This window comes from Cyprinus carpio, chromosome A2 (assembly GCF_018340385.1).
Source record: "Cyprinus carpio isolate SPL01 chromosome A2, ASM1834038v1, whole genome shotgun sequence".
Lineage (NCBI taxonomy): Eukaryota > Metazoa > Chordata > Actinopteri > Cypriniformes > Cyprinidae > Cyprinus > Cyprinus carpio.
This window is the reverse complement of record NC_056573.1, coordinates 17677696-17691447: the sequence shown is the minus strand read 5'-3', so window position 1 is coordinate 17691447 and position 13752 is coordinate 17677696. Positions and strand designations below refer to the sequence as shown.

General features: G+C 34.7%; 1 protein-coding gene across 4 annotated transcripts in view; it reads left to right on the top strand.

Annotated features, from left to right (window-relative positions):
* LOC109085123 (tenascin-N-like) overlaps window positions 1-13752 on the top strand; it is a 37111-nt gene that overhangs the window by 8922 nt on the left and 14437 nt on the right. For 2 of the 4 annotated variants that reach the window (XM_042776006.1, XM_042776015.1), the window contains 2 exons: window positions 9464-9853; window positions 10501-10875. In XM_042776006.1, the coding sequence (XP_042631940.1) occupies window positions 9464-9853; window positions 10501-10875 (765 nt within the window). Of the gene's footprint in view, window positions 1-3707; window positions 4346-6826; window positions 8617-8873; window positions 8929-9463; window positions 9854-10500; window positions 10876-13752 lie in introns of those variants that run through there. The other 2 variants (XM_042776026.1, XM_042776020.1) reach the window with 2 other exon arrangements.

Here is a 13752-nt window from a genome sequence, read left to right as displayed (position 1 = left end):
AGAACACTTTTTCACCAGCACCATTTGATATTTCCTGCATAATAATCAATTTATATTTCTTATTTGTATCTTACGACCAATAGCCGTGAAAACTGATGTTAAATAATTGATATTTTAGACACAATATTCCCAGTTACATTGTTTATTTTTGCTCTGCCAACAAACATAATTCCAAACTAAATCAAAGGAGAGTCAACCGAGGCCTCTCTGAGCAACACACACAGTACTGGCATTTCATTACTGAATCAATCAGTGTTTTCTAACGAATCGCTGAGTAAATTATTTGATGACTCAGTTATACACTCAGTTATTGTGAATGATTCAATAATTCACTCATAAACTTGTAACTTGTTGCCACTTGCTGCCGTTGCTGTGTGACCTGCAGAAGGAATAGCTTAAAAGTCTGTCTGGAATGCATAATAAAAAGAAAACTGAGCGATTTACAAACATTGTCAGCTTCCAATGCCATATGGGACACTTCTCATACTGTTGACAGTGTGATATAGAATATTGGATCTGTGTCTCACACATATGTGTGTTGGTAGAAGCTTTATTTGTAGAGTTGAGACCTTATGGCTTTGATTTAAATTTCTTTTTCCCCTCTTAGTTCACTTATGGTGGGGTTGACCTTCAAAACCAGCCTAATAAAACCCAGTAGCATTCCATCTAAATATATTTAAGTACAGAGATTGAATTTTCTTTGATAGATTTCCTTGCGGCTTTGTCTTTGTTGCCTCAAGTCTCATTGCTTCTATAGTAGACTTTAAAACAAACATGCTATAATAAGTTTAACTTTAAACAAAAGAGAGATGGGTTTTACACCTCTGAGTTTGTCTGACATATAGTCTGCTTTTAAATTGATTACAATTGCTTAGCAATAACCTGTAGCTATAAAAACATAAACAATTATTATAGCTACAGGTTATTGCTAAGTAATTGTAATCATCATAAACCTCCGGCATAGCATTCAAAAGTTTTCCTTCCCCTTTTCCCCTCTATTTTTTATTTTGTGGACCTCTCACATAGTCTTTATTGAAATATATCCCTATTTCCTTAATGCACAAACTCTTGCTGAGCCTCTGCCTAATAAAAAGCATGGTGAAAGCCATAAGTCTGCTTCACGCCATGCCACATTTCTGTTGAATTCTTGTACACAACACCGGCGGCCAAACACATTAATTAGTGTACACAGATCCTCTTCTCATATAAACGGAGAGAGAGGGCCATTGGTGAAAAATGAGTGACAGATGAAAGCTGGATTTCCTTTGCGGGTATCATGTGTTGAAAAACTGGAAAATAATTCAATAATTCCAAAGGAAACTGGTTTGATATATTTGAGGATGTGTCAGGAGGGACCTCAAACGTGTGTATTGCTCAAAGGGTAAATGATTTAGAGCTCTCTGGAAAATGTAAAATATGTGGTAGCTAGATTTTGATTTCAGCCGTATATATCATTCTAATACATAGTTCATTGGTACACAAGTGGTAAATAAATAAGGCCACTTGAAAAAATTATTTTTAGTATAGTCACATACGTTTTTTTTTTTTTTAAAGGAATGAATACTTTCATTTAGCAAGGGTGCATTTAATTGATCAAAGGTGACAGTAAAGACATTTACATTGTTACCAAAAAAAAAAAAAGAAGGGAAGAAAAATAATAGTTTGGTTTAGTATGATTTTCAGCAGCTACTGTTTTCAACATAATTAGAAATATTTCTGAATATTCAGACTGAATATTCAGCTTCGCTGTCACAGGAATAAATTACATTTTAAAATATTAAAATAGAAAATAGTCATTTTACATTGTAATAATATTTCAAAATATTACTGATGTTATACTGCTTTTTTTGATCAAATAAATGTAGCATTGGTGAGCATAAGAGACATTACAAAATCTTCCCGGCCTAAACTTTTAAGTGGTACTATATATTAAATAAATTTAAGGAAACAAAATCTACAATGTACACCATCAGGCAGCACATAAATAACAAATATGATAAACTGACAAATAATGATAGTTGCTTATTTAAAGTTATAATAGTTTTATAAAATTAAAAATGAAAACTGTGAACATTTACTTGTCCTTTATCTGCATACCCTGACTTTTAAAACTTTCTTTCTTCTGTTATTTATAGCAGAACATGCAAGGCAACATGTGCAAGGCTCATTTCAATACAGTAAAAATGTATCTTAATCTTAAATTCCTTCCTTAATGTTAATGTGTGTCACACACAGCTATCATATGTTTTCAGAAGATTTGGAATGTAGCACATATGCTTTTATGATGCCTTTGTTCCTTCACAATTCATTTTCATTGTATGATTCAGATTACTACTTCTTTTGTGTTCAACAGGAAAAAACTCATACAGTTTTGAATGACATTGGGGTAAATGATGTAATGTAAAAATGATGGAGTATATGGTGACAGAATATTCATTTTTGGTGAACCTTTCCTTTAAATCTAGCCATTGTTTAAGTAGAGATTTATATTACACAATCAAAAAACTAGCAAAACTTATAAAAAAATACAATTTGTGTAAAATTTTGAAATATAATACATTTTGTATTAGTATCATTATACATTACTAAGTAGGGACTTAAATCTTACCTTACCTTAAGTCTGTCTTTTTTCCCAGTATTCAGACCATAGTAGTGCAGTCTGCAAATCATTTCCCAAAAAGCAGAACTGCACGTAATTAAAACCGGTAGTAACAGTGTTTACTGTGTTTTCAGCTGTAATTAAAGACATAGACATGCACACAATCACTTATTCAGAGAATCACTGCTGAGTGAACGGTACTGAAAACTGACTTTTTTCAGCATACAGCTGGACATTTCCTGACTACAGAACAATTTCTCCCTGTTCTCCTTTACGCCCTACATATTCCAACCACATGTGAAAGTATCCAAATATTTATGGAGACAATCAGGTGTGCCAAAGATTTTTTTTTTTATAGTTCTCAGGCTCTACTTTTAGCCGTTAACAAATGAAACATTGAATTTGTCATATCTGCTGTAGGACAGAGTCTGTAATTGTGATTTTTTTTTTTTTCAATGACGACATCCTTTGAAAGTGTTCCAAGAGGAAACTACTGCTGTTGCTACCTGTCTGAGCAAGAATATACAGCCACATTATGTATAAAGCTGGACCCCTGCTTCTCTTTAAAAACATTACACCTGGCCTGCTCTCTAGTTTCAGCCCTGTAACGCAACACCTAGAGATCAACAGATGCCTGGGAAATTATAGCCAAATAACCTTAGTGATGACTTCTGACAATTGTTGGTCCGTTCCACTTAAAATCTTGATTATAGGCTGACAGAAAAATATGTGAGGAGCTCTCAAAACTAATAAATAAAAAAAATGCTGCATAGCTGAATAACTGAATAAACTGCACACTGAATAAAAATGGTGCAGAAACAGTTTTTAATTAGAAATAATTAATTACAAAGAATCAAAATTTTTGAAGAAGAAAGACTGAAATATAATTTTCTTGTAAAATGTGCTCCCACACAGTTTTATTTGCAATATTGAAAAATTAAATAAAATAAATAAAAATTACAGTGTATGTGTATTGTTTTAATTCTTTTGAGTGCACCAGGGGGGAAAAATCTTGATGCTTGTTTAACAACGTTTTTAGTTATGCTTAAGTTTATTACTTTGAACAAACATTTGTGTAAATTTTGTTATATGTTCCTGGATGTTGCACTGCACATGTTTCATAGACGGCAAAAAACCAAAAGGTGTAAATTAGATTAGGAATTAGTTTCCATTTGTAAAGTTATTCCAGTTTTTGAATCAAGAAGAAAATGTGTGGAAAGGGCACATAAAATATGGACCCTGTATGTAGTTTGGTGCTGTATTCAAGCCCAGGACTGTGTTGATTTTGGCTCTACATGCCCATCAGTAGCTATATATCACAATTCCTGGAAAACAGATTGATTAGTGCTGCTACTGTAAAAAAAAAAATCCTTGACATAAAAAACGTGTTCATTAAAATCTACATGCGAGAGCTGGTGGTATGCATGGACCACTCTTGTTAAGTTTGTGTTGAATATAATATGTACTGAAATAAGTTTCAGACAATGCACAACAGAGAAGAGTCTCATAACCTCCCTCAGTTCTGTCCTCTGTGTGGAGTTTTGGAGGTAGCCACACCCAGGCTGGCCATTGGCTCATGTCTGCAGTGAGGACATTTAAACTGTTTGAAGCCAGAGAGTTGGAGGACTCGAGACATTGCTGGTCAGGAGGGCCCTGAGTGCCCAGTCTGAGCTTGTAAACAGGTGCTTGCACTAATAGGCGTCCGTCAGTGAGCAGGGATAATACTGTGGCAGGCAATATTTCTGGGTAAGGCATCTAGAGCTTCACTATATAAAAGTTGTCACTTTTTCACAGTTATAAAAAAAGTTCTGTTTAATTGGTATTAAATTATATTATGATGTTTATGCAGTGATTTAGAATTTGTTTTTTAAACTTTTAAAAATGTTAATTAATTGCTTGTTTTTTCTTTCTAATTTGCCAGTTCTTGCTAATTATGAATATTCAAAACTATAAACATGTTTTGACTGGTAATCTAAAAATATACTTTATGTGATAACATCTAAATTAACTAGTTTTATTCATCTGCAAGGTATTATTTAATATGTCTGAATCAAATTAAAGTAATATATTTTCAAAGGGTCAGATCACATGGAAATATTCCACTGATGCAATCTTAACTTTTGAATTTTTCTTTTCTTTTTATATTTTTGTTACTGTTTAATGTTCATTCTCGGTACTAAGAATTATTGCTAAATGTATAGATTTTAGACAAATACACTGAAACCATCCATAGTGATTTGTCATTTAAGACAATAATCTGTTTTGAAAGGACAAACAGCTTCAGGTCAATCAATGGTGCTTAAATTAACCAGTTGGTTCATAAATCTTGTGAAGCAATGGGTGTCCCAGTCTTAATAGGATGGACAATGCATATAGTGGAAAAATGGGTTTGAAGTCAGGTGCAGGGCAGAGCAAGTGTTTTTTTCCAAACAAAATATTTAAAATGTAATTTAAATTTATTTTAAATTAATTTATATTGTTTTTTATTGTGTATTGATAGGGTGTTCGTTAATTTTCTATTAAAATCTTCCTATCTATAAGAGAAAAAACAAGGTTGTCTTCTGTGACTGTCAACTCTATTTCTTGCTCGTTCCCTCTCTATGCTTTTTTCCAAGGCTTGCTTAACCTGTCCGGACCCCACTTTTACACAAGATCTAAGCTACATCCTTCTCATCTGGCAGATTAAGAGTAAATGCTACTGTGCTGGCTTCAGGTAATATCAGAAGCCCAGATCAGATGAACAGCAGATTTTGCACGCAGCCCGCTGGAAGTTTACTATATGCTGCCAGCACATTACACAATACAGATGAACAGAGTCAGTTTTGGGCATCTGAAATCCTGTTAGGCTGCTGTGGTTTCATTCCCCAGTGGTACATACTGAGGAGAGGAAATGAGTCTGTATCTAGACTTAAGCTTAATTGCTTTCAGCTCTCATCAGCTGAAGAGCAAAGGGGGAAATCACTAGTGCTGCATGTTTGTGGCTTGCAGTCTGCACTCCTCACCTCTCCACCTCTTCTCTTTCTGCATTGGTAAGCCCTGAATCTTTTTACTAATGGTGCAACTGGGGCTCTGCTTTAGATGCAGAGGAACAGACTGTCTTTGTCGTCTTCCTAATGTGTCTCAGGAGAGGAGAGGGCATGGCATGGCACAGTCTGGCTCCCTGTTTTCCCGCCCTCTACCTCACTCAATATATTTCCAACTCAGAATGTGATTTATGCTGTTTACATCCTGTTTATATTCTGTATTGCTTGTAGGTCTTTGCCCTTGTAGTTACTAAAAGCCATGAATGAGTCCCAGTCACAGCGCGGAAAGCTTATATTTTGACTTGGTGTTGAGATCAAACAGAAAACAGCCAACGGCCACTTAGCAGCCTGCATCTTTTCTGTCTTGAACCAGACTCTGTTACTCATCTTGTTGCAGAGATTTCATTGAGCATGGTTTGCTGAAATGTTCACTGGGTATGGAAGATACATTTTTAAACATCACAGTGTGTAAATTGGCAAAAACTACACTCTCAGAAATAAAGGTACAAAAGCTGTCACCGGGGCGGTACCTTTTCAAAAGGTACATGTTTGTACATAAAGGGTCCATTTTGGTACCTTAAAGGTACATATTAGTACTTAAAGTGTACATATTAGAACCTAATAGGAACAAAAGTGTACTTTTTGAAAAGGTGCCGCCCCAGTGACAGCTTTTGTACCTTTTCTGAGAGTGTAGTAAAATTCAAGGTGATTATAAAAAACAAAAACAAAACCTTTTACTAATTATTATTATTAATATTCTAAATATATATTTTCTAATTGTATTATTAGCAATATTTAAGATAAAAACAGGTACTAATATTAACTGTTATTAATGTTAATATTAATATTAACTATTATTAACATATTATACTAATTTTGCTAAAAGAAATTATAAAGAAATAAGTTTATTTTTTTGTGAATAATATTACTAAGAAAGAAGTTATTATATATTGTTAAAATTATATGTATAAAATATTATGCATAATTATTATGATTATTTTCTCTTTTTTTACAGTTAAGTACATTGGGTGAGAATCATGAGATTTTTTTCATTATAGTTTTCATTAATTAATTTTATTTTGAACAACTTATTATTTTAGATTTATTTAAAAATAATTTTATAAGGTATTTGTCAATTTTCTTTTGATACCTTCCTACCTATAAAAGAAAATAATTAATATCACTAATATTAACTATTATGTATGTATGTATGTATATCAATTCTTGGACTTTGCTCAGCAATTTTGATGTAATACATTGGCCAGTCACTCAAAATGTGGGCAATTAGTATTTTGTGGTTGTTGCATGGCAGTTTGTATGGTCTGTTCAATTACTGTGGTAGAAACATAGCATTTTTTTGTGTGTGTTTATGTATTTGCATGCAGGCTCAAACATCCCCTCAGTAGCAGTGGAAGAAGAGAGTTGGCAGGCTTTTCCAGTGTCCTTTCCAAGACAAATAAAAGAGCAAAAAGAAATGGTGCACATGAAATAAAAGCCTCTGACAGAGAGCAATAAACGAGACCCTCAAAGGGCCTTGCAGCTTGCAGTAGCATATGAGTGGTGTCTGGGCCTGTGATATGGGCTATGGCAGGACGTCATGGACCTCACCACTCTGTGCCTTAATACTGCACCATCTAATCTAATTAGCATCAGGGAGTCCATGAGGTCATGGAGAGACTCTCCTGCCTGTTTGAGTTCAGTGGTTAAGTATTTAAATGTTACCCAGTGAGTTGAATATTCTTATTTAGATGTAGCAATTAGAAGAGATAATGCAGAAGGAAATATTTTTGTTCCAGTACACAGTACCTTTTGAGTCACCGATGTGAATTTCTTTGAATCTATAAACACATGTTAGACCAACATTATTTCCCCAAATAGTCACAAACTTCTTAACTGACTTTAATAAACTATTTTATATGAACTGTGCTGCTGTTTTGTTATGTGGTTATTGTTATTGTTTTGATCTGTGTGGGCATTTTGTTTGTGCTGTTGTTCTTGTTGTAAGTATTGAGGTTGATTATTGCACATGTATTGATATGAATCTGGGTTGCATTGGCTGGATGGGACATTTTGGATTTAGTGGATGATTCCTCTGGTTTTATTGGATGATTTAAAGTTATTATTTGGTAATTTTTGAACACAGAATGGCCGTTAGCTTTCCGTCTTCTCAGACTAATGCAATGGAATAGCTCTCCACATCTGCAAGAGAGAATCTGTCAAAAACAACAGCCGCCAGCAATGTTTTCTGTTCAGTTGGTTGATCTGTGTGGCATGAGCTCCAGATTTTTCTGTGCTTCTGTTCACATTTCTACCTTGGTCCTGAGGGAGTTCTCTGTCTTCTCATTTCAGCATTTCTGCCATTCCACATCTGTTTCTGGACTTTGATGTGTGTTGTTTCATGTTTATATTTAAGCGCCACATTTACAAAGATTTCCTTAATGTTCAAAACAAAGCATGGAATGAATAAATGGTGAAACAAAAGACAAATTCAATTACACTGAGTACTGTGGTGCAAGCATACTATGGAAAGTAAAGCCATTTACTGTAATTGTCTGGTTGTCAGTATCATAATATCACAGTGTTGTAGTTTTTATCTGAGCTTTTGACTGATAAAGAAATAAATCCCATAAAGGTAAAGTGGCTTTGAGACATTAATGTCTTGTTTTCATAAGTTATGCAATGTCAGTGAAACTATTTGGCTTTAAAGGCAGAGAAGATGACTGTCATTTTAGGTCCTGTGGGCTCACAAGGGCCCTTGCCTGTAAAATGTTAAAATGTAAAATGTTTATAATTAATTGTCAAATTTATTAGAGTGGTTATTATTTTTGGTCCTTATACTGGACTATGCTAGATTTATGTTTTTTTGTTTGTTTGTTTTATATCAATAATTGTTGTTTTTTATTTATAGAGGTATGCATTTATTCTAGATCCATATAATGGACCATTAGATGTATGCATAAAAGATGGACAACAGTTATTTAAATAAATAAAAAGGTATTTAAAATATTATTTAACATTTTTCTTTTTTATTATTTAATATAATTTTAAATGTTTTGTTTAATATTTTTTATAACAAATATTTTTTTAATTATAAATATGTTCTAAAATGTATTACAGTGGTTATATAAGAATGCTGTAATTTATCAAGTAATTTATAAATATCTACAGTATTCATTTACCAATTATAATTAACTTTACTGTATGAACTACATGATCCGACTTTTAACAGAAAACTCTTTTTCCACATCAAGATTCCCAGACCACACAAGATCAGATGCTTACTGCTAATGAATTACATTAACTAAGGTATGCCTGGGCCCTACTTTCTGCTGGTGCTCAGGAGAAAAAAGTTATTTTAATTCAAATCTTAGTTTTAAAGCAAACAAACCCCAGGTGGCTCTTTCTAAGCATGCACTTTGTCTTTTTTAAAACATTGTACTTTTAAATAGAAATGCATTAAAAGCTTTGAATGACATCATTGTTATGGGGATTATCATTTAGTTAGAAGGGTTCTCTGCTCCCAGAAGCCCTTGTGGTTGTGGATGTGCAATTAACGGTTTGGATGGAATGTGCTTGAAACATACATTCTGCCCAGATCCTACTGTAGGATCAGACATCTATAACACTGGCCTTGTAAAACAGATTGCACTCCATTAAACATAATGTGATGTCTTGCACATTGATTTTCGTGTGTGCAGCTTGCAAATCAAGCTCCTTACTGGAAGGTGAGACCGCAAACCATAAGGAAATTTTGATATTTTAAGAAAGAAATGCTTGTAAATTTAACCATGCAATCATCATAAGATTCTCCAAGGATCCACGTCTTTCTGCTTTCTTTCAGAAACCATGATTGTAAGATTTAACCTGCTGAAGAGAGGCCTATTCCTTCTAGGGACGTTCTTTATGGTGTCCTGTCTTGTGCTCTCTGAGGAGGTGGGTCCTGCAGAGAAAGAAGTCACGTTCAGCCATGTCTACAGGATTGACTCTGGTTGTAAGCTGGGTTCTCAGGTGGCTCAGCTTTCCCAGGACCAGGCCTCAGAAGGACAGTTAGTCACAGTGAATGGAGAGAATGACATTGTCTTCAAGCACAACATACATCTGCAGTCAGCTGGTTGTGGATGTGCAGATTCCGAAGACTTCAAAGCCCTGCTGTACCGTGTAAATGGCCTGGAGGAGGAAGTCACCTACCTAAAGAGCCAATGCGCTCAGGGCTGCTGCAGAGGAGGGTCAGGTATTAGTACAAACCTGGAGATTTTCCCTGATTTTTTAAAACTCAAAATCAAGCTACCTGAATTGGTGCTGTGAACCATATATATATATATATATATATATATATCAGAATATGCCTCAAATAAAATCGAATCAATTCATACTAAAATATTTTGCAAAAATACAGTTTTTTTTTTAAATTAGTGCATAGTTTAATATTTTAGTGCATAATGAAAAAAGTGCAAAATGCTGTGACTTACTATTGTTTTTTGTCTTATGTGTCCCTTATTACATGTGACTTATATTGCACTTAGATCTGTAATATAGACTGTGAATGTAACACCTTTGATTAAAAAAGTTAAAATATTATGCTTCTTCAAAATTCGAAATTTTTGAAAGGAATACCATTGAACTGAAAAAAAGTATATAACCCTAACAAGTGTGAATTTTAACAAGAAAAAACGTTTGTCACTTAAAAAATAACTGTATTTAAAAAAAAAAAAAAAAAAAAAAACATCAACAACTGACTTATAGGCCTTATAAAGAGAAATAGATATATGTAGCAAAGTAAAGAATCATAGATTTCAGAGTTCCCCAACCTCCAAAATCCCATGTTAAGTGATCTTATCAGAGCAGGTGCAATATGTTAAGACTGTTCTCCTTTGCTAGGTGCGGACACTAGCTGCAGTGGCCATGGCACATACCAGCAGGACTCTTGCAGTTGTAAGTGTAACCCAGGCTGGGAGGGTCCAGACTGCTCTATCTCATCCTGCCCCAACAAATGCAACGATAATGGCCACTGTGTTGACGGACGCTGCGTCTGCTATGAAGGCTACACCGGCCATGACTGCAGCCAGCTCACATGCCCTAACGAATGCAACGACAAAGGCAACTGTGTGGATGGTAAATGTGTGTGCCTTAGTGGATTCTCAGGAGAAGACTGCAGTATCGCAACCTGTCCGAATGACTGCATAGGAAATGGTCTCTGCGTGGATGGACAGTGCATCTGCGATGAGGGATTCTTTGGAATCGACTGCTCCATGGGTAAGATTATGCTAAGTTGGTATACAGGAAATTCTGACCAGAATCTAAATGTCCTGATTGTGCTTGATTCACTAAAAGAATCTCTTAATAATTTTAATTTTTAAATTGGACTACACTGGTCACACTGTCTGTTTCTCACTGTAGATTCAGTACCGATGTTGCAGTGCCATGGAATAAACTTTCTGAGAGTATTTCAGTACGGTGTAATTCTGTCCACGTTGACAGAGGAATACATGCCCAAGAATTGCTTATAGAAATGAGCATCATTTGGTCTCAAAAAGAACCGTTTCTCAGATTCCAACCCTTATTGTAACTATAGCCTGTTTGTTATATTTACATACGATGTGAAAAAAGTAAACAATGCTGAAAAAAGGACTGAATATTTACAGTACTTGATTACTGTAGTTTGCTTCATTGACCACTATTCTTAAGTTGTAGCGACTTATTGCTTCCGTGAACACAAATAATGAATCTCAGTCTGTTTTTTTTTTATTACAATATACTCATCCTTTTTCAATAAAGCAAATTTGGTGTAGAAACAATTTTCACTCTGAAACTGCTAGTGTATTTTACAAACAATTAAAAAAAAAAACAGCAGGTAACACTGAATTATTTATTAAACAAGAACTTTTGAAGTAGATCAACTAAAAAATAAATAAATAAACATCTTGTAAAACATAATATTTAAAATGGTCCAATTATATATTTTTAATTAAAAAAAAGAAAGAAAACAAAGTGGAACCTTTTCTAGTTCAAGTTTCATTTACAAAGTAAACTTACTGCTACTCCTACTTTTCCACAGAACAACTATATAAGAACTAATCCTGCTGGAAGAAAACAGTAAAATATAGGCCTCATTAGCACAAGGGAATTGTTTTTTATCAATCCTTTTCTTTTCCACACGTTTCGCCCTCAGACCTTCAGATAGAAGTGGAGTGCCTCAGAGTTGGAATGCATGGATATATGAGCTGAGCTTCAAAAAATATTAGCCACTGCCAGAGCTTTGGGGTGTGACATATCATCTGTGCTAACACTTCTGAAATGGTTTCTTAGGGGAGTTAGGGCACAGTGTAATTTACTCCAAGAATGATAATAGTAGGGAGGTAAGAGCAAGCACTGCAAACTAGTCAAACAGATCAAATGGGGTGTTACAGTCTCATGATCTTAACACTAATTGGCTTTGGAATATTATTTGAGGGTTTCAGCTGTCCGTAGCTTGTCTAAAAGATTTTCCATATCCAATGCTATAGGGAACTGCCACTGTTAATAAACCACACTTGTTCTTGCATATATGGGGATTTCTGACCTGTAAATCTTACAAGGATTTTAGGATGATGCTTTAAAGGTTATACCATGAACACCAGAAGCAATAAAAAAATATTGGGTTATTATATTAGGAGGTATTTATCTACTTTTGCTGTTTATTCCTGTGATGGGAAAGCTGACTTTTTAGCAGCCATTACTGCAGTCTTCAGTGTCACATGATCCTTCAGAAATTTCTTTCAAAACAACAACAACAAAAATCGTACTGACCCAAAACTTTTGAACGATAGTGTATAAATAAAGAAATATATTTATGTTGCAAGCCTAGACTTACTGGATTATGTGGAAGCTATTAGAAACTCACACAGACGAGACCATGAAACAATTCTATGTTAATTGTAAATGTGGTCGATCATCAAAAGATCAGTGTGGCAACTTTGTTCTGACCACAATGAGTCTAGTGGATTTTGGTGGATGTCTTAATGGTAGATCAACAAAATGCAGATGTTGAAGATTAGATTTACTGTACCTACTGCTGCTGCCACAGGCTTCGTCACTGCATAAAAAGTGACTACAGTTTTGTTGTTCAAAAAGAAAATGGTGGCGAAGTTGTAAGAAATGTATATTTAGTCCTGATCACAATAAAATCATCAATAAAATGTAATTAAAAGTTCATTTATGCTTAATTAAAGTTGCTTTAAGCATCAGACTGATGTTTCTCTGGGTTGAAGAACCACCACTGTTGATTTCTGCAAGTTTGTCCAAGTCCAAACAGAACTGTGTTGTAATTGTAATTTAATTGCTTTGGTTATTGCCCTTACAAATCAATTGGTGGGAGCATGCATTTCCAGCACTTATGTTTTCTTTCCACCTGGCTGATAATTCATTAGTTCATCAGGCCTTTTTGGGATATTATTTATGGGTGAAATAGTTACTGGCAAACCAAGGAGAGAACAGCAAGAATGGCCATATTAACTGCCAGTGGATGGATAACCGTTCTGCAGAACTGAAGGAAAACATTTGACTTCCTGCCCCCTTGCCATATGGAAGAATTTCCAAACCTGCTGTTAATTCTTTCCTGGGTAATGCAGTGTCCACAGCACCCTTTTCTCTCCCTCGTGGATTTTTTTTCTCTTGCAGTTTCCTTAAATCCTCTGTCTACTTAATTTTTTCCCTCTGTAAGTTGGTGGATAATATGTTAATTAAAACTTTGCTCCATGGGCTGCTGACTGTCTGACTCTGGGGTCCTGGTTTGCTACTGGGGTCTCCCCTCTTTTCTTCCTACTCTGATGTGCAGTTTTGATAAGATCCCTACTTATTGATGGAGGCTTTAACCACAAAGAAACCAGAATGCAAATGTATAATCTCCATAAAATAGCCAACTCAGACATTCATTAATCCTTAAGATCACCTGGTGTTTGGGAAGCTGTATAAATGTGAAAATGCTTTAGAAATGAAAGAAGAGAACTGGGAAGTAGAAACTATTAAAGGAATAGTTCACCCAGCTATGTGGGTGAACTATGTGGTTTTGATCACTCTTTTAAATATAATAAAAGTAAATGGGGATAGGGGCTGTAAAGTTGAAAATCTCTCCTTGGTGTATTCATGAGAGGA